The sequence below is a fragment of the Choloepus didactylus genome, chromosome 1 (genome assembly GCF_015220235.1).
Source record: "Choloepus didactylus isolate mChoDid1 chromosome 1, mChoDid1.pri, whole genome shotgun sequence".
Classification (NCBI taxonomy): Eukaryota; Metazoa; Chordata; class Mammalia; order Pilosa; family Megalonychidae; genus Choloepus; species Choloepus didactylus.
The window spans coordinates 143,754,787-143,780,394 of NC_051307.1; the positions used below are offsets into that span (position 1 = coordinate 143,754,787).

A 25,608-nucleotide genomic window follows, 5' to 3' on the forward strand; every position below is an offset into this window, starting at 1 on the left:
ACTCTGCGATTTCTTCCCCCAAATGTGTTTCTTGAATTTGTAACCAGCTGGTGATATGATAGATTTTCTTGAGTGTCAGCCATCCTATCAGGAAGATCTGTCTAAGGCAACTGCAAAGTGCAGGGTCCTCCCTGTCTCTCTTGGCCTCTGTCTTGTTCTGGGTTTGTGCTTCCTAGTTGCTTAGGAGTTTCCCTGTTTATAGGACTTTGAATGCCCCTCTGCTTTTCAGAAGACTGGTAAAACAGGTAAGCCTTTGCCCCTGGCTGTCCACCTTAGTTGTTTCTTACACTGCTTTCCTTGTCTCAAGCTGCTTTTGCCTAGAGGGCAAATTCTGGGAGGGGGGGTGGGCACACCAGAGAGGAGATTCTCAAGTCATTGCTTTCCAGTTGGAACAAGGCCAGGGACCCACAATGGGAAGGCAGACTGGCTCCAAACTGCCCTGGAGAGGGGATGAGGGAGGGGCCAGGAAGGGTACCACAGCTTCTTCCACAGCTCTCCAAAGCTGTGCTTTCTTGACCTGCCCAGAAAACGCAGTCCTTCAGCTATCCCATGCAGCTCTGAAAAAGTGTAGCGTCTTTAATTCTTCTCTGCCACCTTCATCTGGGGTGGACTGGAACAATGGCCAACCTCGGAGTTAAGCACCTAGTGATCTGAACTTGCTAGTCAAAAGCCGCGATCAGTGATCAGTCTGTGCCCACCCCGGAGCTTGGGGAAATGGATATTTATTGCACCAGCAAGCAATGCCAGGGGCTGGACCCCACTGCTACCTGCCATGAGTTGCGGATGGGCATCAGTAACTGCTGATGAAGAGAACAATTTATTGGTATTTACTGTAATTTAATAGCTTCTTCCTTCTGCTTTTCCGTGGATGCTGGACAGTGTTCTGCTGGAGTCTGGGATTTTGAAATAGTTGATTCAGAAAGTTGCTGCCTGTTTAATACTTGTTCTGGTTTGGGGACTGAGCTTCCTGCTCTGCCATCTTCCCACAGTCTTCCAACCTGTTGCTAATATCTTTAAAAATATGTAATCTGGCTTTTTTTTTTTTTTCCTGACCAAGTTAGTTGGTAAATTTCAATGCTCTATGAAAGTCCTTTTTTCTTTACCCATATCACAAAATTCTAATTGTTGTGAACCTGTTAGTTTATGTGATTTGTGGAATGGTCAAGGAAGTCATGGTATCTAGGAATTTAATATTTCTAACATTTCCTTCAGCATTAAAATGATTTAAAAAAAAAAAAAACCATATAAAGGAGGCTAATTTGAATTTCATCAAATAACCACTACCTGATTGCACTGAATTATACCTGTGCAGTTAGATAATCTCATCTTTCAGCAAATGGCTTAGAAGACAGTAATAAGCTAGTACTATTAATTTTCCTTGCAACCATTTAAGAAATCCCCATATGTCTAATTTCATAAATATGACAACTTTTCTTCCTGCTAACAGCTGCACACTCAAATAAGTCTCTTTTCTCCTTAGAATGGGCAGTCAAATCCATGTCTACCCAAATGGATCCTTGTTTATCGGCTCAGTAACAGAAAAAGATGGTGGTGACTACTTGTGTGTGGCAAGAAACAAAATGGGGGACGATCTGATACTGATGCACGTCAGCCTAAGACTGAAACCCGCCAAAATTAACCACAAGCAGCATTTTAAAAAGCAAGTGCTCCATGGGAAAGATTTTCAAGTTGATTGCAAAGCTTCTGGCTCCCCAGTGCCTGAGATATCTTGGAGTTTGCCTGATGGAACGATAATAAACAGTGCAATGCAAGCAGATGACAGTGGCCACAGGACTCAGAGGTATACCCTTTTTGACAATGGAACCTTATACTTCAACAAAGTTGGAATAACAGAGGAAGGAGATTATACTTGCTATGCCCAGAATACCCTAGGGAAGGATGAAATGAAGTTCCACCTAACAGTCATAACAGCTGCCCCACGGATAAGGCAGGGTTTTAAGACCTACAGGAGACTCAAGGCTGGAGAGACAGCCATCCTTGACTGTGAAGTCATTGGGGAACCCAAACCAAAAATATTTTGGTTGCTGCCTTCCAAAGACATGATTTCCTTTTCCAATGATAGATATGTATTTCATGCCAATGGGTCTTTGTCCATCAATGAAGTGAAACTGTTAGACTCTGGAGAGTATGTGTGTGTAGCTCAAAATCCCAGTGGGGATGACACCAAAATGTACAAAATAGATGTTGTCTCCAAACCTCCATTAATCAATGGTCTGTATACAAACAAAACTGTCTTTAAAGCCACAGCTGTGAGGCACTCCAAGAAACACTTTGACTGCAGAGCTGAGGGGATACCAACTCCTCAAATCATGTGGCTCATGCCCGACAATATTTTTCTCACAGCTCCATACTATGGAAGCAGAATCTCAGTCTATAAAAATGGAACCTTGGAAATTAGGAATGTGAGGTTTTCAGATACAGCAAGTTTTATCTGTGTGGCTCGGAATGAAGGAGGAGAGAGTGTTTTGGTAGTGCAGTTAGAAGTACTGGAAATGCTGCGAAGACCGACATTCAGAAATCCATTTAATGAAAAAATAGTTGCCCAACTGGGAAAGCCCACAGCATTGAATTGCCCTGTTGATGGAAACCCGCCACCTGAAATAATTTGGATTTTACCAAATGGCACACTTTTTTCCAATGGACCACAAAATTCCCAGTATCTGGTAGCAACCAATGGTTCTTTTATCATTTATAAAACAACACGTGGTGATGCAGGAAAATATCGCTGTGCAGCAAGAAATAAAGTTGGCTATATTGAGAAATTAATCATATTGGAAATTGGCCAGAAGCCAGTTATTCTAACCTATGCCCTAGGGGTAGTAAAGATTATCAGTGGAGAATCTCTATCGCTGCATTGTGTGTCTGATGGAAACCCTAAACCAAATATCAAATGGACTGTACCAAGTGGTTATATAATAGATGGGCCTCAAATTAATGGAAAATACATAGTGCATGAAAATGGCACCTTAGTCATTAAAGAAGCAACTGCTTATGATAGAGGAAACTATATTTGTAAGGCTCAAAATAGTGTTGGTCATGCACAGATTACGGTCCCAGTTTTGATTGTTGCCTATGCTCCCCGAATTACAAATCGCTTGCCCAGGAGCATCCGCACAAGGACGGGAGCAGCAATTCAGCTCCACTGTGTGGCTCTGGGAGTGCCCAAGCCAGAAATCACCTGGGAGATGCCTGACCACTCCCTGCTCTCAACGGGAAGTAAAGGGAGGACACGTGAAAGTGAGCTTTTGCACCCACAAGGTACCCTAGTCATTCAGAATCCTCAAATCTCAGATTCTGGGACATACAAATGCACAGCAAAGAACTCACTGGGTAGTGATTATGTAGCAACTTATATTCAAGTAATCTAACATGAAATAAAAAACTGAAGCAAGTCAACATCTGGACAGAGTTTACTTTTTGGAAGAAGTTTAATCAAAGGCAGCCATAGGCATGTAAATGAATTTGAGTACATTTACAATATTAAATTTACAATGGACATGCAAAAAAGGAGTTGTAAATAAATTCATTATGAACTGATACTGATGATTGATTTCTTTTTATGGGTCACAAAACAAACTTTTAACTTAAGGCACTTTTATTTTGCCAACAAATAACAATGAACAGTAGAAGAAAACTATCCACCATAAATAAGTGTAATGTACCTGAATTCTTTAGTAAAGAAGGGACTTCTTCTTTTACTACCAGTTGCCTAGTGTCCATCTTCTATCAATGTTACAAGCATGGCACTCAGAACAGAGACAATGGAAAAAATGAGATTTACGGTCTTGATGTATAAATATTTTATAGTTGATTTATACATACTTTGTTAAAACCTACCGCAAATAAGCACTGAATTGTCTTAATTATGATTCAGCATTTGTTCACACTGAATTTTCACTGATGGGGAATACAAAAGTGTTTTAATAACTGCATTTAAAAATAAATGCAATCATCTAACTTTCATATGTAAAAAAGCAACTTAACAGCAACATGTCATAAATTGTGAAAAGGGGGTTGATTACACCTTTGTCCAAATACACCCATTAAAAAGGCTTTTAAAATACAGTGAAACTTCTTTATAACTTTAAAATTTAGTTTAGGCACCCTTTGGGGCTGTTTATAAGGAAAATTTTCTGTGGAGCAACCATTGCTTTATGGGCATTTTAATTCATTAGATGATAATTCTTTACATGAAGAAAAAATGTTTGGCAGGGTCTAGATCTATTACATATTAGGAAGTTTCACTGTAATTAAAATCTGATCAACCCTACACAAAATGTTGCTTTTTGTAATTCATTGAATTTATACTACATGCTTAATTCAACCTGAATTAATTTTGGGGGAAATAATTATATGATTCATCTTTTTAATTCTAGATGCTGGGATTTTCCAGTGTAATTTCTCCAGTATTTATTCAAATATGTGCCTATTATTTAAGGAGACTTATAAGTGGGAGAAAAGAACCAAATGCCACAGGTCTGGCTCAGTTCCTCAGTACACAAAACTAAGAGTTATGTTAGCCTCTGCCTGTCATTTGAGACATAAGGGGGAGCTCCCTTCCCTGTGTTTTCCTCATACCAGTTAGACCTGATTGCTACTAATCTCTAACATTAGCACCCCCTGACTGCCAGAGTTGTCAAAGGATACATTACATATTCTAACAGTGAATCTCTCTGGCCTAGAGGAATAAAAATGACAAATGCAACTCTATCAGGAATGAGCCTACAGGGTCAACAGGCATGACGAAGGGCTTCTTATATCCAACAATTGTGATAGGTATAAAGTATATCCAACTCCATTAGAATCTCAGATTTTTATCTCTGAGGGAAGCTGGGATCTTCATCTTATGCTAAGAAAATTTTCTGTCTCAGCAAGCAAATTATCAGGTTCTGCCATAGGATGGGGCTTTCACTTATGCTTTCAATGCAATCTAATGCACTGGCTAGAAAAGAAAAAATAAGTAAACCTCTCAGAACAGAAGATTAAATGGGGGAAAATGTAAGATTGAAGTTCCAGCTGCTTTTTTGATAATGCATAGGGGAAAATCAGCTCTAGCTTTCCTCAGTATTCCACAGGATCTCGGAATTACAGGGCCTTACTATGAATTGGTTTCTTCATTTTAAGAAATGGATGCAAGTTAAAAAAAAAAAAAAAAAAAAGAGGCATATCCCATAGCTTTCATGTGCAACATGATTAATAAATTAATTTCTGCAAAATATAAAGTGCATACAAATGTTATAACACTCATTCTTGAAACAGTATTACTGCTGTTTGCAATATTGAGCTACAAAAATATATGGTTCAAACTGAAAACTGGCATTTTAAATACCAATAATTCTTGGAAAAGGGGAAAAAGAACAAAGAACAGGACACGACTCACTAGGCACAAACATTCACATTTCGGTTGTTTTGCCAATGCAGTCATCATATGGATATATGACTTTGGAAAAAAAATAACTTCATGAACTCTAAGTATGATTCTCAAGAGAAGGAAACTCGATATACAAAACTAGCTGAAATGTAAAGAATCATCTTCTGAAAGCATATGTTAATTTAGTGAAAAGAATGGCCTTTAATATTTTGGCAAAGTCTTTTCCAGCCCAGAGTAAACACAAAATGAGCAGGCTGGAGTGAAGGATTTTCACAGTGTACAAAGCAGTTCACGTGGATGTTGCCACAGCAAAGTAAGCTAACACGTATTTGAGGTCATTTGCATGAGTCAAAATTCGCAATGAGTAACTCACAGAGGAAGATATAAATTATTTATATAATGATTTGCAAAAGAAATCATCTACTAAAGTTATACTAGCTACATTTAAAAAAAGTAGTTTTACATGGTTTGCTCATTATAGACAAATCTATTCACAGTATGCTTGACTAGATTATCTGTAAAATCATATGGCAAAAGAAAATGAATACAGAACATGGGAAAATATCCCCCACATGTTTTAAAATGCCCTGCAATTTTCACATTCAAATTTTTATGCTTCTAAATCTAAAAAAATATGGAATACTCTTAAGTTTCACAAACTGATAATAATTTACTGTATTTTTACCCTAATAGGAGCAAATTACCACATACTTGAACAAAGTTAAAATAGTTACTATTTCTTTATAATAAATTTGATGTATAATTTACTTGTGCTTTTTGCACCAATTTATAAATACAGTATATGCAATACACAACCAAGACTGACACCGACATTGATAATTAAATTCAAAATAGCAAATACTTACCATACAAAATAAACAGCAAATATACCTTTTATGAAAACCAGAACCTTCTGGACTTTCGGGGCCAGATTCTCTGGAAATGATGTAAAGTTTGAGCACTGTGGAATCTCAGGCCAGGCCAGCTGTGAGACTTCTTTTTCTCTCAAGTTGGCATAAGGTTCAGGAGAACAGAACTGGAGAGTCATTTTTTGCCAAGCCTAGCAATAATGGTTGGAACGATTCCACTGTGGTTCATTCAGGCTTTTAGAATTTCCATTTTGTACCTTCACAAAGACTCTGGTCAATGATCTTGCTACTGAAATCAAATCAGAGTACAGCTACTTGTAACAGGCTTCCACATATCTGAGGTGGCTCTCAGAGAAACCTTGGGGAGTTTCAGTACTAAGCAACAATCTGTTTCAGCACCTTTTGACCACAATGAAAGCAAACAAAAATCCTACTTAAGTAAGAATTAAAGTATATAAAGTGCTTATGAAATTACAAACATTTCAAATTAAGGTGATGCAAATAAATGTCCATATCATCATCAAAGGTGAATACAGAATAAAGGTGTCAACTTTCCCAAAGTCCCTAAGTCAAGGTCTGACATGCTTTTCAAATCAGTAGTTTGGTCCAGCACAGTTTTGGGGGGTGGGGGTGAGTGGGGGGGTGGGGGGCAGGGGGGTTGATGTCAGCATCATTAATGAATACACAAAAATCTTAAATCCACCCTAAATCATTCTTTCTGTAAATATGAGATTCAAGAAAGCACCAATTTCAAAAGTCTGTTACCAGATTCTTCCTGGAGAAGGCCCATATGTTGATCCACATTATTAAACGTACTTTAAAGGTGAATGCAACAAAACCAAACCACAACTTCCCCTTTGCTTTTTTGTTTAAACACCTTCAGATGAAATGTAACATAAAATAATAGGAAAACTCTAACAAAATGAAAGAACAAAGGGATATTTCTAAGAATGACTAATGCATTGAATTTGATTTTCTATTTTTCAGTGCAAACATGAAACTTCGTGTCTCCCCTCTTCCAGATTCAGAAGTGTGAAGGATGCCCATAGGGAGTTACTCCTTGCTGTGGCTGGTTACCTAATGAGAAAAATAAATTCAAGTAAAATTACAGATGCAAAATTATGCCCACAGGTACCTGCTACCCTCTTGTCATCGCTCTCATTCCCAGCCAACAGGGGAACACATGGAGTGGCCAGGGAGTACAAGTGTGGCTCCGGGAGACCCTAGTGACAAGGGCCGCAAAATGCCGGTGAATTCATCCATGCTGTGGGTCCGGCTCTATGTCAGACTCCCTCCCTGCCAAAGTAAGGCTTTGGGATTAGGTTAATTTGACCATCCAAAGTTTCCACCTATGAACTAAGAAACAACTCAATACTAATAATATATGAAAGATCTAAAAGTCTCATAAAATACTGAAAGTTTTCAAAACATTTATAAAAATGAGCTAGCAACTCTGCTTTAATTCAGACATGATCATCGTTGAGACAGAAATATAAATGTTTTTCTATTGCCCATCTTGGGTCTGGGCAATTTTCTGCAAAAGGGTATGGGTGTGCAAGAGTGGGTTCTGTGAGTGCCGATGTGTGTGGAAACAAGTGTGTGTATGCAAATATGCCCGCAAGCGCACCCACACAGGAAAAGTAATCAGTAGATAAAACAACAACAAAAAACAAACAAACAAACCCTACACCGGCTTTAGACACAGCTACCACTTGCACAACTCCAGCAGGACTGTTCAAATCCAGAGACCCCATTCGCATGGGATATGACATAAAAGGAGTCCTCTGCAGTGGTGCAGTGAGCAGCTCAGTTTAGTAGCCACTATTTAAAAAAAGGGGGTTGGCATAACTGCTCTTATCAGGTAGCAGAGTATATGTTGTGGTTTAGAGGTGAGCTCTGAAGGAGATGGGCTGAGTTCAAATCTCAGCTTTGCCTCTTACTGTTAGCACAGTTCTTCAGTTGCTTCATCATCTATAATATGGAAACGGCAGTAAGACCTAACCTCCTAGGGTGGTTTAAGAATTAAGTGAATTGATAACACGTAAAGTCATACTGCCTGGATCTAAGTAGGTACTCTATAAATGATGGCTTAAAAAGAAAATAAGAAAAGAAAAAATGCTGCACTCTTGAGCACTGGTAGACAGAAAACAAGTACAGATATACTCTCCAAATAGATGCTATGTTAAAATCATAAGTAAATATTTCTAAATATTAAAAAAATCTAAAATATAACCTGCTACCTCTGCCTCAAAATTATATTCCCTGTTTAGCCTGCAAGAATATGAACTCTGGAATTAATGAAACAATAATATTTTAATCACAAATTTGCTTAATAGACCACACTTATTAAAGAGTAGTTCAGAAAGATGATTTATGTGACTTAACTGAAATTAAATGAGGCCATAAGAATGAAATATTTTTAAAGAAAAAAAAAATGATCTTGGGTTATATACTGGTAGAAGTACCGAGGTATAAGAGTTGTGCTCATTCTGCCGGAGCATCAACACTGATAGCAACTAGGCAGCAAATCAAGACTAAAACCAAGCCGACCCTTTTCCTTATAACATCAGCAGATTACCAGACCAGTACCACTGCCTTCATCCCTAGCTGGTCTTTACTCTGTACATCAGAGGCACATACTCCAAGATTCAGAAGAATTTGCTAGTTGCACTCCTCACTGCATGGATGAAAAAAAACTCTAAGACCCAGCTAATGATGGTAGAGCTGGCATCAGAACTTAGGTCTCTTAACTTCCAGGCTAGTATTCTTTGTCTCACAGGGGGCTCACTCCCATTGCTACAACAATTTCCTGTCCTGTGGCTCCAGCTCAGGGGCGATTTAATTCACTGCTGGCTTCCAGACGATATAGGATGAAATGGGTATGGGTAGCCGCTCTAGAGAAGCAAGCCAACTCTAGAGGGCTCCAGAGAGCAGCACACCTGCACAGGAAGCAACATCAGTGGTGAGAAAACACTGCCCTGCCATACTGTCTGTGATGTTATAGGTTTTGATTTCTCCACATCATTCTCTGGAAGGGTAGAGTGGTGCAGTGGTAACAGCAGGGAAAGCCCTAGTGATCAGGAGGTGGGTTCTAGTGCTGGCCTCCCTATATCTATAGACCTTTGAAAGGCTGCCACCTACCCACATTCAGCTGTATAACTAAGGGCATCAGCTGAGTTATTCTCTGAACCCTGTGGCTTTATAAAATGGATACCTGCAATTCCACAAGGTGTCCCCAAATGAAAAGAAACATTTCCAGAATTCAAGAAAAAAAATTGGGGCTTTTCCAGGAAAGAAAGCATTTAAATTAAAAACAAAACACTCTGGAACTGAAGATGAAAAAGGTACCGAGAAATTTGGTGCAGTTTTTACGGAGCCACTACTTGTGTTTTTCTTGATTGTCTGTTTCTTTGCTCTTAATTTCCTGGTAACTGTCTGTTTTACGACAGACAGGAGTACTTACTAGAAAGCTGTTTCTGGAGCTGCCGCACCAAGGCGGCCGTCTGTTGCTGCTGCTGGGTCTGCTGCAAGCCTTGCCTGGGAAACTGCAATTGCAACAGGAGAAAAGATGGAAATCAGCACATGGTGCCAATCACAGACAAGGACAAAGTAAATCCTGGGCTCAAAGAGTCTGTAATGTGCTTTTAATGTAATGTACTTTTAAATATAAAGGTATGATGCCCAGGGTGTGCAAATTAATTTTCATTTGCACCCTGGTGGCAATGGTTGACATCTGAAGTGACCACCTGGTTCAGGAACCCATTCTTCTGGAGAATTGTTAGTTAGCATTTATATGGAGAACCTTGATCAAGGAGTTCACACTCCAGAGGTGGCCCGGTGGTTCAATATCTTTGTTATCTCCTGCTTTACCTGTTCACTCATTAATATCATGGTATTAGACATAAATTTCATTGCCAAATTAAAGTTCACTGGTTGGCGGATTTGTTCAGGCACCACAAGCCTTGCCTTGCATGCATTCGAAAAGTAAATGTGGTGAGGCCGAGATCTAGGACTCATTTGGGACTGTGTCCTCCCGCTTGATGGTGGGTCTGGTTGCCCAATCCATTAATTCCACCTCAGCCTGTAGTTGCCAGGGCCAGGGCTGGGGTGAGGCGAGTGAGGTGCCGAGGGTGCAAACTTTAAGAAGGCACTCATTCTCGGGGTTGTGCAAGTACAGGGTCAGTAGGAAGAATCAGGACTGATGCACAATATGGGGGCCCTGGTTATATCCATTCTATTTAAGGAATTGTGGCAGTTATTCCAAAGGGGGAAAAAATCAGTAATTGGTGGAAGCAAAAGTACTTTTGATTAGAATCATCTTAGTACTAATTTTTTTTTAACATTCTAATTTCAAACTGTCACTCCTTCCATTTTTTTCTTCCCATTTCCTTCCCCACCCCACCCCCCCCTTCCACCAGGTTCATTGTTGTTGCAACAAAGCAAGTGTTCTGATACAATAATTTCTTGACCATATACACAGCAGAACTGCACTATTTCCCATTTGCCTCTAGAGACCCATTCTCCACCCTGCTTTCTGCACATGATGCCGGCCAGTATGAAGTGCACAACTGGGCTGGCTCTCTTGTTTTCAGATTTCTACCAGATGGGAAGGCAAGAGCAAAGTGAGGTGGGAGGGAGCAGTGGAAAGTTTTGTTTTGTTTTTTTTTTTTTTCCAATTCTCCCTATAACGAGTCTCTCCTTATTCCCCTCCGGAAAGACCACAGCTCCTGTCACGGAACAGTCTCCATTCAGTTCTCTGGCACTTCTTACCCCATTGAGCCTGGGGGTTGTAACTGTTGCCAGCCCTGGATGCTACATCATCCCTAGCTGGTTTCTCTATTCCTTCCCATACCTTTTAAAATAGTCTCTTCATTAAATTCCTCAACTACCCAGTATGAGTGCATTATCTATTTAATCAGAGCTTGCCAATATTGCCAAGAATAGCCCAGATTATAGGCAGGGTTGCCAAATTTAGCAAATAAAAATACAGAACATCCAGTTAAATTGGAATGTCAGATAAACAACAAACTTTTTTAGTATAAGTATGTTCCAAATATTGCAGGTGACAAGTATTTTATTTAGTATAAGTAGACACTGTGCAATATTTGAGACATACTTATACTAAAAAGTTACTCTCTGTTTATCTGAAATTCTAATTTAACTGAGAGTCCTATATTTTACCTGACAATCCTAATTATAATGCATCACTGGGTTGTTTCCTTTAAAGCTGAGTATCTGTCACTGCACCTAGCTCAACCATTTCTTTCCCTCTAGACTATGAGCAACTTAAGGATGAAGACTTGGGCTTATCTACTGCTGAATACCTAGTACCCAGCAGGGCAAGCACACAGAAAGTGCTCAGTAGTTATGGAATGACTAAGGAATGACCACCTCTGAAGTATCTTCAATTTCTACAACCTTCCTAATAACAAGAAAGATACACAAAGCTGGTGTTCCAGTTTGCTAATGCTATCCCTTACTCAAAATACCAGAAATGGATTGGCTTTTATAAAGGGAGTTTATTTGGTTACAAAGTTACAGTGTTAAGGCCATAAAAGTATCCAAACTATGGCTTCAACACATATACCTTCTGTGAAGGAAGGCCAATGGCATTCGAAAACGTCTGTTAGCTGGGAAGGCATGTGACTGGTGTCTGCTGATCCCAGGTTGTGTTCCAGCTCCTCTCTCAGCTCCTGTGCATTCTTCAAAGTGTCTCTCTTGGCTGCAGCGCCTCTTCAAATGTCACTCAGTTGCTCTGAGGTCCTTCTGTCTGTGAACTCCTTTATACGACTTCAGTGATCCAATTAACACCCCCCCTGAATGGGTGGGGTAATACCTCCACGGAAATTATCCAATCAAAGGTCTTGCCCATAGTTGACTGAGTCACATCTCCATGGAAACAATCAATAGGTTCCAACCTAATCAACTTTAACACGTCTGCCCCTACAAGATTGCATCAAAGATAATGGCATTTTGGGGGACATAATACATCCAAACTGGCACAGCTGGAGAACTATTTCTTCCACCAATGTTACTATTTCCCCTAGATGGAAAGCTAGAAAATAGTACCTTGCCGTTTTTTTTGTATTGTCCCAAATCAACAGGAAAAAATAAAACAAAAATCCATCTTTTATTTATGTAGAAATGTTAGTAAAATAAGAATTGCTTTCTCTTTTATTAAGTTATTTCAATGCTTATTTAGAAATATTACATAGTTATTCATTTAAGAAAACTTTAAATGGTACTATGTTAGGCACTGTTCTAGAGTGTGTGTATCTATATCTATTTATATGCATGTCCATATAATCCTGATACCATAGAAACTATCCTCAATACTTATCCAAAGTCCTTGGGGCAGATATGTTTTAGAATTCAGTGCATAGACAGTTTACTATGAAGCATTCATAACATAAAGATCAAGCAGGAGCTAAGCACTCCATAAAAACATACTGAACTTCTGTAGCAAAGCACATGACTATACCAAATAGGATTTATCCGTTTATACCAGATAGCATAAATGAAAAGAGCCTCCTAATTGTTCAGGTCAGCTCTTTTTTTACTAAGTGGGTTCAGATCATATTTTACTGTTAAATGAGTTACAAATAATATTTCCATTTTCAGAGGTGTCTGCATTTTGGAAATGAATGTAAGGGATGGTGAACCTTTACTGCTATTGTCATTTTACAGATGAGGAAACTGAGGCTCAGAGAGATTAAGTGACTTGTCCACGATCACTACTAAGTACTGGGGCTGGGATTCAAACTAAGCATTCTGGACCCAGAGTTGAAGATCCTAACCACTATCCAATGCAACCCTTAATTGGAAATATTAGTGGCTGGCTGCAAAGATGTCTAACTTGAATCAGCTGGTTAACTAGCATATTGGGGTACACATTTCATAAATATCTAACATTTATTCATTTAATAAATACTAGGTGCCTTCTTTATGTTTATTTAAAGTTTTCTTCAAACAGAGTAATTCAAAGAATGACACATTGTAGTGATCTCCTCAAATTCTATATTTTGAGGAGCCTAGGCAGTAACCAGGCAGGTCAGAAATTTGCTTGTGTCCGTGTGTGTGTGTATGTGTGTGTTTATGTATATATATGTTATGTGTGTATGTGTGTTGGGAAATGGCGGGGGAGGGGGGGGTCTGTTATGTGACCTTAAGAGGCAGTATACATACAAAAGTTCTCAAAATGTGTCTAGGGACCTCTAGAGAGTCCCTGAGACTTTCAGGGTGTCTAAAAGGTCAAAACTATTTTCATAATAATAACAATATTATTTGCTTTTATCACTCTCATCCTCTCATGAGTGTACCCAGCAGTCTTCCCAAGGCTACAAGGCATTACAACAAACTAAACATTTTCTATTAACTTGAACATTAAAGAAATTTGCAAAAAATGTAAAACAATGTCATTCTTCTAATTTTTTATTTTGAAAAAGTAGGTATTTCATAAAATATGTAATTTTAACATGTAATGAGTTTATTTTCAAATCCATTACTAAATAAAACCTTTAATATTTCTGCTTTGATTTCTAATATAGTAAATAATACAATAACTAATTTTTGAATGTGAAGTGGTTCTGAGGCAAAGAACTTTGAGAACAGCTTTGTTAGGCTGACCAGAAGGAAGTGGTAGAACTGATCTGACTGTTCTACAGTTTTTTCAGTTGTTGTGTTTTATGGCATCTGTTTCCTCTCAAGGTAACCCTGATGCTAATTTTAACTTGCTTTCACACGTATATGGAACAAGCAGGCAGACACCCCACTTGCAATTTCCCCGACCTCTGGAGCACCAACTGCCAGGGGAAGAGAGAGCACAACTGACTTCCCTGTATAAACTTCGCTACTGAGCATTTCAAATCAAGTCACTAAATAACTCTTGTAAACTGTACTGTGTACATGGCTGAGGGAGCATAAAACTATCAAGGGAATTTAAAGAATCACCATCCTAGCCCTCCTCCCCAGACTTCCCAAATTAGAAGTTCTGGGAGAAATGTGCTGGATGGATATCTGTATTTTGTATATGGTTCTCCCATGTGGTTCTGATGCCTCGCTACATTTGGGAATCATCACTATAATGGGAGTCAGGATTTTAATTTACCAAAACAGGGCAATAAATAGGTTCACTAAGGTTTAATAGAGGACCTAAAAGTCACAATCTGTGTATAATGAATGTGATGAATGAAGATTCTTTGGGAATATATCCATACAGGTGATAAGTATGGGCTCTCTCACCTCTGTCTTTGCAAGTATTAATCCCTCTTCCTAGAATACACTTCTCCCTTTATCCCAACCCACACTCTTGTAAAAATCTATTCATCCTTCATGGATAGGCTCAGGTAATCATCTTCTCCCTTAGACATTTAAGAAGTTAGCCAATTATTTAGCCATATGTAAAAGACTGCTAGGTGGGCCTCTACCTCACACCGTATACAAAAATTAACACAAATAATAAGAACTAAAATAATAATACTCAAATAAAAAGAACTAAAATTATAAACCCCCTAGAAGAATACATAGGGAAAGATCTTCAGGACCTTCTGTTAGGTGCTGGTTTCTCAGACTTTACACCAAAAGTACAAACCATAAAAGAAATATAGATAAATGAAACTTTATCAAAATTAAAAACTTTCGTGTATCAAAGGACTTCATCATAAAAGAAAAAAGACAACCTACAGAATGAGAGAAAATACTTGGAAATCATGTATCTGATAAGGGTTTAATATCCAGAAATTATAAAGAACTTCTACAACAACAACTAGAATAAACATTTGCACACTGATGTTCATAGCAGCATTATTCAAAATTGCCAAAAGATGGGAGCAACTCAAGTGTCCATCAACCGATAAATGGATAAACAAAATGTGGTATATATATATATATATATATATATATATATACAGTGGAATATTATTCAGCTGTAAAAAAGAAAGAAGTTCCGATGCTGCAACAATATGAATTAATCTTGAAGATATGTTGAGTGAAATAAGCCAGACCAAAGGGACAAATACAGTATGATCTCATTTATATGAAATAAGAAGAGTATGCTCATTCATGGAGTTACAATCTAGAATATGGGTTACCAAGGGCCAATGGAGAAGGGGTCTGGGGAGTTAATATTGAATTGGTAGGGAGTTTCTGTTTAGGGTGATGAAAAAGTTTTGGCAATAGATGATAGGGATGGAGGTACAACTTTGTGTATATAATTAACACCAATGAATGGTATACTCAAAAAGGGAAAAAAAAGAGAAATTTTAGGTTGTATATAAATTCTCCTTCTCCTACCACACAAACCCATAGAACTGTACAACATAAGGCAAATAGTGTGCTAAAATCTATAGTATAATTATAGTAATATTGTTCTATGCATTGTAACAAAATCACCACACTAATGCAAAATGTTAATAATAGGGAAAACTGTGTGTGTGTGAAAGGGGAGTACGAGGAAACTCTACTTCCTGCACAATGTTTCTGTGAACCTACAACTGCTCTAATAAAATACTTAGAGAGTTAGTCACTGTTTTTGCATCCTTAGTCCTGTGGAGATGCATCTATTATCAAACATCTACATGCCAACTGTTTTCTCTATTTAGCTCCCAGGATTTTGAGTTTTCTTGGTCAGCAGCTGTAGCACTCTCCTGTTGCAAACACAGAGCCAGAGCTTAATAAATGTCAATTTGGTATAACTGGCCAAGGGAGTATAACCATTTTTTTGGAACACAGTTATCTGCTAAACTTAAAAGAATAAAAAAGCATTTTGACTGAATCCTAAATCCCTATTTTGATGACACACATTTCTTTGTATACATTTTACGTTTTCCACTCAATCATTGCAAAGGCAAAAATGTGTTACTAAAATAGTGATTTCTATTTAAATAAATGTCATTGAATCCTTTTTGTCTCAGAAAAGCCAAATTATCTGGGCTGGCTTGCTCTGTCAGCAGCAGAAGCAGAACACTGATTAAATCAGCACCAGGGCCTGGGGTTCCCAGTAATGGAACTTCACACTAACTCATGGTGAGTTTAGCCCCATCTTACCTTCTGATTTTTTGCCTTTTCTTATGGATAATGTGTAAAATTTTTATTTTGCCACTGCTATGACACTCAACAAATGAATCATTCAACGAACATTTACTGAAGTCCAAGCACTTTTCTGGGTTTCAAGGAAACCACTGTGAGTTAAAAAAACAACAAACAACAACAACAACAAGAAACACAGACCCTGCCCTAGCTCTACCTATTCCTGAGACCACACTGACAGTGAGAAAAAAAGAAGAAAGCATGAGGGTAGCACACATTTTAAAACGACATGGTCAATTGTCAGATTCCATAGAAAAGTTTCAGGTTCTGGTGGATGTAGCATAACTCTTCATGAGCACAAGCTCAAGGAGACTGGAGAGCAACAAGACACGGGCCCCCTCCTCTGAGTGCCTGAAAAAGTTAAACACACTTAGCCACATCTCTACCTAGACAGGGTAGCACATTCAGGAGAGGACTGTGTAGACCCAGGATAACCATACAGTACATTTTTGAGTATTTATTATGCTTTTATTTTTCAGTTAACTAGGAGCTTTCATACACTCATTTTTTTTTTTTTTTAATTGCTCTGCACCATGTTTTAATGAGAAAAAATATAACAGAGGTACTGGCTTTCCTATTATGAAAACTGTCCCCAGAACATCATCTTCAACCTCCTTCTATAAATATTACTTCTCCTTTCCCTTCTCAAAAGGGAAAAAAAAAAAAATACCAATTCCAAATTCACACAAAGGGAAGCAACATGGCTCAACAAAGTTCTCTGGACCTAACTTCTTCCACTTCTGAATTATAGAAGCATGCTGAACATTTTCTCATTTTCCCTGAATGGAATATATGAATTCCTCAAGGAAAACTATACAATTCCACGTGATGTGTGACTCAAAGTTAAAGCCCTTGCTTACGTAACTTATTGCTTCTATTATGCAATATTTTTAAAACAAGTTAAATTATTCAGTGTAATTTGATACTGACACAGGTTAGCAGTCAATTTAAAAGGCAAACTTTTTAAAGCTCTCTGTTAGGATATTTTCCAGGTTACAAACAGCTTGAGTTTAAGATGAAAAGAAATGACACAGCAAGATGGTGTAATATTTTTTAAAAGCTGGAAGTAGCTTCAAAGAAAAGCCCATGGTCTGTCTAACATACTTCATCATAACAACTCATAAGCTTTAAACAGTATTTTTCAAGCCTAAAATTAAGGCCGAAATTGGAGATGCCAAATAGATTTTCTCAGCAAGAGCATCCAGTCTTTACTTTCAGATATTCTTCCTTCACAGAAGACAAGTCACTTAAGTGAGCAAATGACAACACAGGCATTGATACTAAGCAGACACCAGATTTCATTGGTAAACATGGACTTTTTCTACTCTTTTTACTGTTCTTTTCACAGAAAAGCGCTCTCTGTTTTCCAATGACACTACGTTTTGAATAAACATCAACTTCTGTTCTAAGTTTCTTTTGACTCCTTGAATGCTGTCAACAGGAACAGACTGGAAGCAGCAAATCAAATCCTGCTGTCCTCCAAGAGGTCCACCACATTCGACCTCCTTCATCAAGACTTCCCAAACATCTCTTACCCTTCCTGACCTCTCTGACTTTTCCTATCAAAATCCAGCAGCCACGCACTACCTTCCGTGCACACAGTGCTGCCACTCAACCATTTCTCGCGACTGTAAGTCTTCGAGTGGCAGGAACCATGATTGCCACTTCACCGGTGTGCTCCACAGCATTCACAGGTGCTGGTCTCTGCTGTGCATATGGAAGAAGCACTGATTGAACTGAATTGTGAATGTGGTAGAGACAAATCACAGGGAGAGTGGTGGCTGTGTTACCATGACCACTTCTCCCCCTGATACCACAAGAATCAAAACCTCAAATGAGTCAGCGCTGCCTTCTCTTAAAAACCAGCTTAACCACGCTCTTCTCCAGCAAAGAAAGAAACTGAATGGGGAACATTGGCCAGATGTTTAAAGTAAATATAGACATATTTATAACACTTATAAAAAAATCTTAGTTGAGCTAATAAGTAAAGGAACAATACCAAAAGATAAAAAGGAATACAAAATTTGTCTTACTACTGTTAGATTCTGGGGTGTTGCTGTTCTAAAGGTATACAATTAGAGAGAACTTTTTCCCTATACTTCTATTTTCTTTTAAGTGAGAAGACCAAAAAAGAGGAATAGCATTTACATCAAAGTATCCCTGATAGTACTATTTTTAAAATTGGGTACAATCTAAATGTTCAATAGTGGTTGGTATGTTTAAACAAATGACATCAAAGCAATATAATGCTAACTTCATAGCTGTTTAAAATTACAAATATATGGACTATGTTAATAAAAGTATATATACCCAAGCCTGCTAAATAAAAGAGCTAAACTAATTACAATAAGATAAATATCCAAGATCACTGACCACCTCTGTAATTTCTAATTCTGAAATCTAACAATTCTGAGTCTAAACATTTAAACTTTTCTAAATACTTTAACTTTTCCTATCCCATTGTAAGACTTATGACATATACCATATTTTTGCTTTTGTAGAAGAAATTTGCTGCCTAGATTACAAAATAGTGCTCTAAATCACAAAATAAGCCATTTGCTTTTCAATGTAGCTTTTGGGAAAAATCGAACTTATGGAAAAGAACAGGTCATAAAAAGCCTCCTGTGGATTTTACTGTCCATTAAAGTTGCTGTGAATGAAAACTTTTGTTTCTTTGAAAATATTTTCCTGTGAATAAAATGGAGAAATACTGTGTGTCATATTATGACCAACCTGCTCAATCCCTGGTATGGTAGTGTGTTTAACAGCAATTGAAATACAACCTGTTACATTACAAAACTTCAGTCTGTCTTACAAATCAATATTGAATAGATTTGATATATATATTTTATGCCTAACAAATATATTAAATATTTATGAAAATTTCAGATGCGCAGAGAGATGTTAAAGTCCTTTACAATACGCATGCCTTAATTCTGGTTGAACACAGGGGCAGAGTCTTCTCTCAATTCTACATTAGCTGATCCCCTGCTTCAAATGGTTGAAAGAAAATTTCTACCCTGGACCTATCAAGAGAAATTTGTGATGGAATCAAAGGTTTATTTTTTACCCTACCCAAAATAACTCTTACAATTTCAGGCACTTGATATTTGCCTCTGACCAATGGTATTCATCTGTTTTTATGTAGCCTGACTTGCTAAGAATAAAACTGATTTTATACTTTTAGTAAGTATTTTATATATTTCCTACATGTTCTATAATGAGCCAACTAAAAAATGTTTAATAACAGGTGGATGAAAGGCCGAAGGGAAAGATTAACAGGAAAGATCTTGTCAATGTTTAATTGTAGATGCCAATCAAATCCGAGTTTTTTGTTAATATATTTAATTATTTTATAAGAAGATGCACCACAAACTAAAGTCAACATTTTTGAAATATAAAATTTCAGGTCTTATGATGGCAGTTATACATCTGTTTAACTAAATATATAGATTATTTTTGAGCTACAAAATGTACATATTTTATATACAAGGTGTTTATTTACATATCTGAATCAAAAGTTAAAAAACAGGTGAAAATATAGAATACCATACCATTATATATTCTAAAGCAGTCCTGTATTTAAAGTTTGCTTTTCTGTAAAAGTAGGCATTATATAACCATTCCCTTACTGACAGTGGCTGGCCAAAGTAGTTACAGTTCCCAAATTATGTGGTTCTGTTTAATTACTAGTCAAGTGCTCATCTATGAATTTCCATTAAATCTCTGAAAAGGTATGTTACGGTTTTTTACCCTGCTTTTTTACATAATCCTCTGCTGCTAACATGAGTCTTACAGTATGAGAAGTTATCATTTTAAATTAGAAAGGAAAAAAGGCTAAGGATTTGCTAGTTCAACATAAAATATTCCAAACACTCAATATGCCACAATTTGCAGATACTTTACCATTCATTTCTTGGCTTTCGGTCAAAATACACAAGAATATTTTGCTGTATACAGAAACAAAAGAGAGCAACTATTTTAAGTTTTTTACCATCTGATTTTAAATATATCTAGTGGAAGATGGTTTTTTAAATTGCCAGATTTAATTAAATTGACGCCATACCTAACTATACTGTACTGGTGAAGTTGGAGGAAGACTTTGAGTTCTTCACAGCAGCTGTACATTTTAAAATCAGAGAGTCGACTGCTAGACTTCCTGTTTAAACAGACAATTGGGCAGGGGACTCTTCCTTACAACAGAATGCCAGCTGTTAAATGGCAAAATAATGGAGCTAGAAAATCATCATTTTTTCACTTCCATAGTAAAAATGGATTTAGCCAAGAATAATTTAATAGATGCTAAAACTAATGGAAGAAGTTTGATGAGTAACAGAACAATTAGATTGTAACAAACAATCCCAACAAATTATTTATTAATTACAAAGAGAAAATAACTTTACAGAGGCAAAATCTACCAGACACCAACTAAACAAAGATATTTAAGTATATCACTAATAATGGGATTTACCAGTACCATTTATATAACAACTGAATACACTGAGAAGGACACACCATCTCTGTGATATTCCTGCCTAAAATATATAACCGGAATCTAATCGTGAGGAAACATCAGACAAGTCCATTGTAGAATCTTTGACAAAATAAATAGCCAAATATACCTCAAACATGTAGACATTATGAAGACAAAGGAAGACTATGGAACTGCTCCAGATTACAGATGAATAAAAAGACATGAAAACTAAATGCAATGTGCAATTCTGGACCAGAGGAAAAACGCAGTAAAAGACATTACTGGGACAGCTGGCACAAAACAAAACAAATTTAGTGATTATAGTATTGAATCAATGTTAAATTCCTGATTTTAATAATTGTACCAAGTTTTTGTAAGACAATAACCTTGTTCTTGAGAAAAAAATACTCAAGTATTTAGGGTAAAGGGCATGTGTCTATAATTTACTCATATATATGAGTCAGAAATATATATATATAAAGAGAGAATGACAAAACAATTTCGGAAAAATGCTAAGAACTGTGAGTCTGAGTGAAGAGTTTATCACCAATTCTTTGTGCTATTCTTGTAACTTTTCTGTTAGTCTGAAATTATTTCAAAATAAAAAGTTACATCTTATTTTAGGGTCAGCTAGCAGTATCCCATCCAAAGGAGTGCCTTCTGTAACATTTATAAACAATGGTCAGCCAGTTCCTTCTAATACACTTCTAACGATAAAGAAGAAGGCTGTCTGTAAATGCTTATATACTGCCTCTACTTTATTAAGGATTTTTGAGGTGGTTTGTAATGAATGCCACAGACACATCAAAAAAAAAAAAAAAAAAAAAAAATCACCAAGACAAGCTACATCTATGATACAGAAGAATTTTCTAAAAAAATGGAGATTGAACTGGCCGAGGCAGAGGTTTATAAAATATACTGGGGATGTCATATTCTACTCAGATTCCTCTTAACATACTGTTGCACAGTCCATGTTGTGCCTTTTCTACAAGCTGTGAAACTATCCTGCACAAAAACAGTGTACACGAAGGTTTCCCAAAGTATGAGAGACACAGAGTAAGCCAGATGATCTTAGCCAGTTCTCACTCACACAACTCCCACATCATTCATTCGATTCTCTTCTCAATTCTTTTTCCTTTTCAATAAATACTTATTTTCTCAGGTATTTCCTATATGTGGCAAGTGATGTGACCATTGATGGTGGTGGTAAAATGTTTCCTTTTAAAATACATTTGTTTTTAAGTAAATAGAAAAAAGATCCAATTTCAAGAAAAATGGAAATTAACAAAAACTCAGGGGTACAGCATTTGCAAAAGTGAAGGCTACTGTAAAATACTGAGGCCTCACAACTTTGATGCTACGCATGACATTTCCAAACTTGATTTACAAAGCTAGAGAAGTGAACCATAAGAGATGCATTCCATGAAAATTTTTGTAGCTAAGATCACAATAAAGAAAAATAATCTTCTAAACGTATGTAATAAATTATCATTTTAATATTTCTTAGAAAAAACAAGGTCTAAATGTAAATATTTTAGTTCATGGAGTAGTATGAGAAATTTGAAGATAGCAAATGGTGTAACCTACTGAAACCTGTATTTATACCTTTAAATGAAACCACAACTACCAACTATAACAACCATCAAAACCAACTCTGATAAAGTTCTAGGGAAAAACTGCTGGGGTATATTTAGGCAATTCCAATTCTTTACAATTTTATGGACTTTAAACTGCAACCAGCCTTTAAAGAAGCAACCCACGTCTGGCTCTAGAACACCAGGGCTTACCAAAGCCTGCTGGGGCTGCATTGCTTGGAGACCCAGGGCCTGACTCGGGGGCTGTGAGGACTGCTGGGGCTGGGCGGGCTGCTGGGGCTGGGTGGGCTGCTGGGGCTGCTGCATCTGGAAAGAAAGAAAAGGATTATACACTTTTAGTTGGGTTTAATATTATTTACAACCTCCCCCCAACAATACACAGCTTTTACATAACAATTTTGTTACAGCAAAAATAATGTATCTGCCCATTTCATCTTTGCCTTGTCAAACATTCTGCTCCTCCATGAAGTCTTCTCCGACTTCTCCAACCCCAAACTTCTCCCTTCTGTAGACACAGTAATCACCCTACACCACCCGGGTCATTTTTTCATACACTGTCCAGGGATATCCTTTGTACTTACTGTTTTAACTCCTTTCATGTCATTTGCCTTTCCACATGTTTTACCACCCTATTTTAAGTTAGACAAGGACTGGTCAGCAGTTATCTTTCATCTCCTATGACATTTAAAGAACTCCAGAAGATTAGATTAGGTTAGATTTTTTTTTTTTTTTTTTTTTTTTTTAAAGGAAGATGTGGACTGGTCCCTATAAGAAAGTTCTGGCATAAATTTCCAGCATAAAATCAGAAACTGTGTCAGCTGACAAATCTGGCTCAGACACATAGTTCTTGGAAAACAATTTCAAATAAAAGAACAGACTAGACATCCACCAGCTGGGACACAGAGGAGAGGAAAATATTAGACTATGTTGTTTGTCTCAATCACCTTTAACGTTTCCTCTGCCCAGCATTTGTCAGTACTCACATTTTGACATTTGTTCTGACAGTACCCTGACAATGACAACACAGATCTTTTTATCATCCTTTGCATTTTCCAACTTAGATTTCATACTACCCTCAATTCATTTATCTTCTTTAAATGGCAATACTCATGGATATGAAATCCTAGCAGAAGTTTGTGTGGGGTCACTCCCCAAGTGAATAATGCTGTTGGACCAGAAGCACATGATTGTAATATAAAGCCAACTCTCCAACTGGCTTTCTGTGAACTCTAAGAAAAATCAACCTGACTTCATAATTATTAATTTTTTTTCCCAGTATAGAGGTTAGCCAATCACCAAAAAAAAAACAAGTAATCCTGACCCAGAAACAAATAACTTTTCTTTAATTATCTCCAGGGAATGTGTTGGCAATGAAGAAAATTAGCAGAAAGGCATATCATGCTAATTGGGATAATAAGTACATATTACTTAGCAAGGAAAAGTTTTTCAAACTGGCTACCTTGAAAAACACCAATGTAGGAAGTCATAAATAAACAAATAATGTAAGAACTTTCCTCAGTGATTTGTAAATGAGAAATGTTAAAACAGAGGGAATAAAAATATCAGTCCTTAAAAGTCTTCCCCAAGTTCTAAGGCATATCCTTAGAACTTGGGGAAAAAAATGATTATGATTTAAGAAACTATCACTATTAATATTAATAATAAAAACTTAATAGTAAGATTACCAAAGTAGTGCTTTATTTCAATTTTCTTATTTAATTCTCATTACACAAAACTGAGGATTTTGGAGGTAATATCTATACAATGAATAGATTGGCCATCTGTAAGCCACACTTCCCCCACACCACTATATTATATCAGTCTTGTGATGCAACATTTTTTACATTTCTACAGTAAAAATTTGGATGCAACTATAACATCTTATGATTAATAACATCTCATAATCATGAAACCCAGTTCTACAGAGGATTTGTGTTATTTTCTGTCATTTGAAGGCATTACCACATGGAATTTTTTGTATCATACTGAATACAGACCTCAAACCAAATGAGCTTGCAGTTCGAATTCCCAGGGGAGATATTTTTAGTTCCCTCCATTCAGCATCAAGGTCAAGACATGCAAGTTTCTCTGCTGTCCTTTTCTGCATGTCAGCTTTATTTCTCAATGACCTCATAGCCCTTGGGTACCCCAGCTGAATGCAGGGGCCTCTTATTAGGCTCCCATTTTTGGCATGCTTTTTATTTTCCTTAGGGGTACATAAAAATAAGACTGCATCTCAAGTAAGACTGCGGATAAGATTAGAGACCACTGTACAATCTCATCAGGAAATTGCCAATCCAATAACATAGGACAAGCTTGTTAATAATAAAAACATATGCAACAACTAACCATAATGGCTTATATTTGTTAAAAAGGAAGTCAGAAGCAAGAATTTGTGAAAGGGAAGAACCATTCATTCAAGAGACTCAAATACTTAAATATATGAAGAATAGTTCTCTGAATTTTAACAGGGTTGTGATGAAATATCCCTCTGAAAAATCTTATCCACGTTTCTTTAGTTTCATAGCCAATGGAACCAAAAGTATCATGGAATTTTTTTTGGATTACAGACTCCTCCAAGAATCTGATAAAAGCTCTGCACAGCTTAGTTTTGTTTGTATGTTTTTCCAAGCACACATATGAAATTTTGCATTCAACTGCATGTCCTCTAAATAATGACTGGGTTAAGCTGAGGTTTATACTATTGGAAATGAAGGCATCTACCTTCCTTCCTGAATCTTTGTTAAAAAAAAAGATGCTTTGCAGAATGCACGCTCCAACCCATGGCCTGGCAGATGCACAGAGAAAGGAAGAATCTTGACAAGTTGAAACTAAATTGTACTGATTTAGCTCCTGGTGTCAAATACACAGGGCTCCTTGGAACTTGGTTAATGAAGTCTTGAGTGCCTTTTATTTCTTATGACTGCTGTGGATTTGTGCTGTCTGAAGAGGGACAGTGACTGCCGAGGACCCAGTATTCATTCCCGCCATCTGCCGTACCTGGAGGAGTCTCTGCTGCTGCCGAACCTGCGGCTGCCGGGGCCTCATCGGGTCCTGAGGCAGGGGCACCGAGGGGAGGTTCGGATGTGCAGGCGTCAGCACAGCGTCGATTCCTCCACCCACCAGAGGGCTCTGCTGTAGAGACTGTTGATTTATCCTGGCAAAGGAATAATGAAACTTGTTTTCATGGCC

At 37.3% G+C, this 25,608-nt stretch overlaps 2 protein-coding genes across 3 annotated transcripts in view; one reads left to right on the plus strand and one right to left on the minus strand.

Annotated features, from left to right (window-relative positions):
- Positions 1–3,547, plus strand: part of IGSF10 (immunoglobulin superfamily member 10) — a 31,972-nt gene extending 28,425 nt beyond the window's left edge. For both annotated transcript variants that reach the window (XM_037842474.1, XM_037842484.1), the window contains one exon: positions 1,481–3,547. In XM_037842474.1, coding sequence (XP_037698402.1) covers positions 1,481–3,389 — 1,909 coding nt within the window. In that variant the 3' untranslated portion in view covers positions 3,390–3,547. The remainder of the gene's footprint in view (positions 1–1,480) is intronic.
- Positions 3,548–6,905: 3,358 nt separating this feature from the next.
- The window catches only part of LOC119539194 (mediator of RNA polymerase II transcription subunit 12-like protein), a 73,890-nt gene continuing 55,187 nt past the window's right edge, over positions 6,906–25,608 (minus strand). Inside the window, exons 25-28 of the mRNA XM_037842498.1 lie at positions 25,417–25,573; positions 22,609–22,722; positions 9,725–9,806; positions 6,906–7,338 (exon numbers count right to left, since the gene is read on the minus strand). Of these exons, the coding sequence (XP_037698426.1) occupies positions 7,286–7,338; positions 9,725–9,806; positions 22,609–22,722; positions 25,417–25,573 (406 nt within the window). The 3' untranslated portion in view covers positions 6,906–7,285. The remainder of the gene's footprint in view (positions 7,339–9,724; positions 9,807–22,608; positions 22,723–25,416; positions 25,574–25,608) is intronic.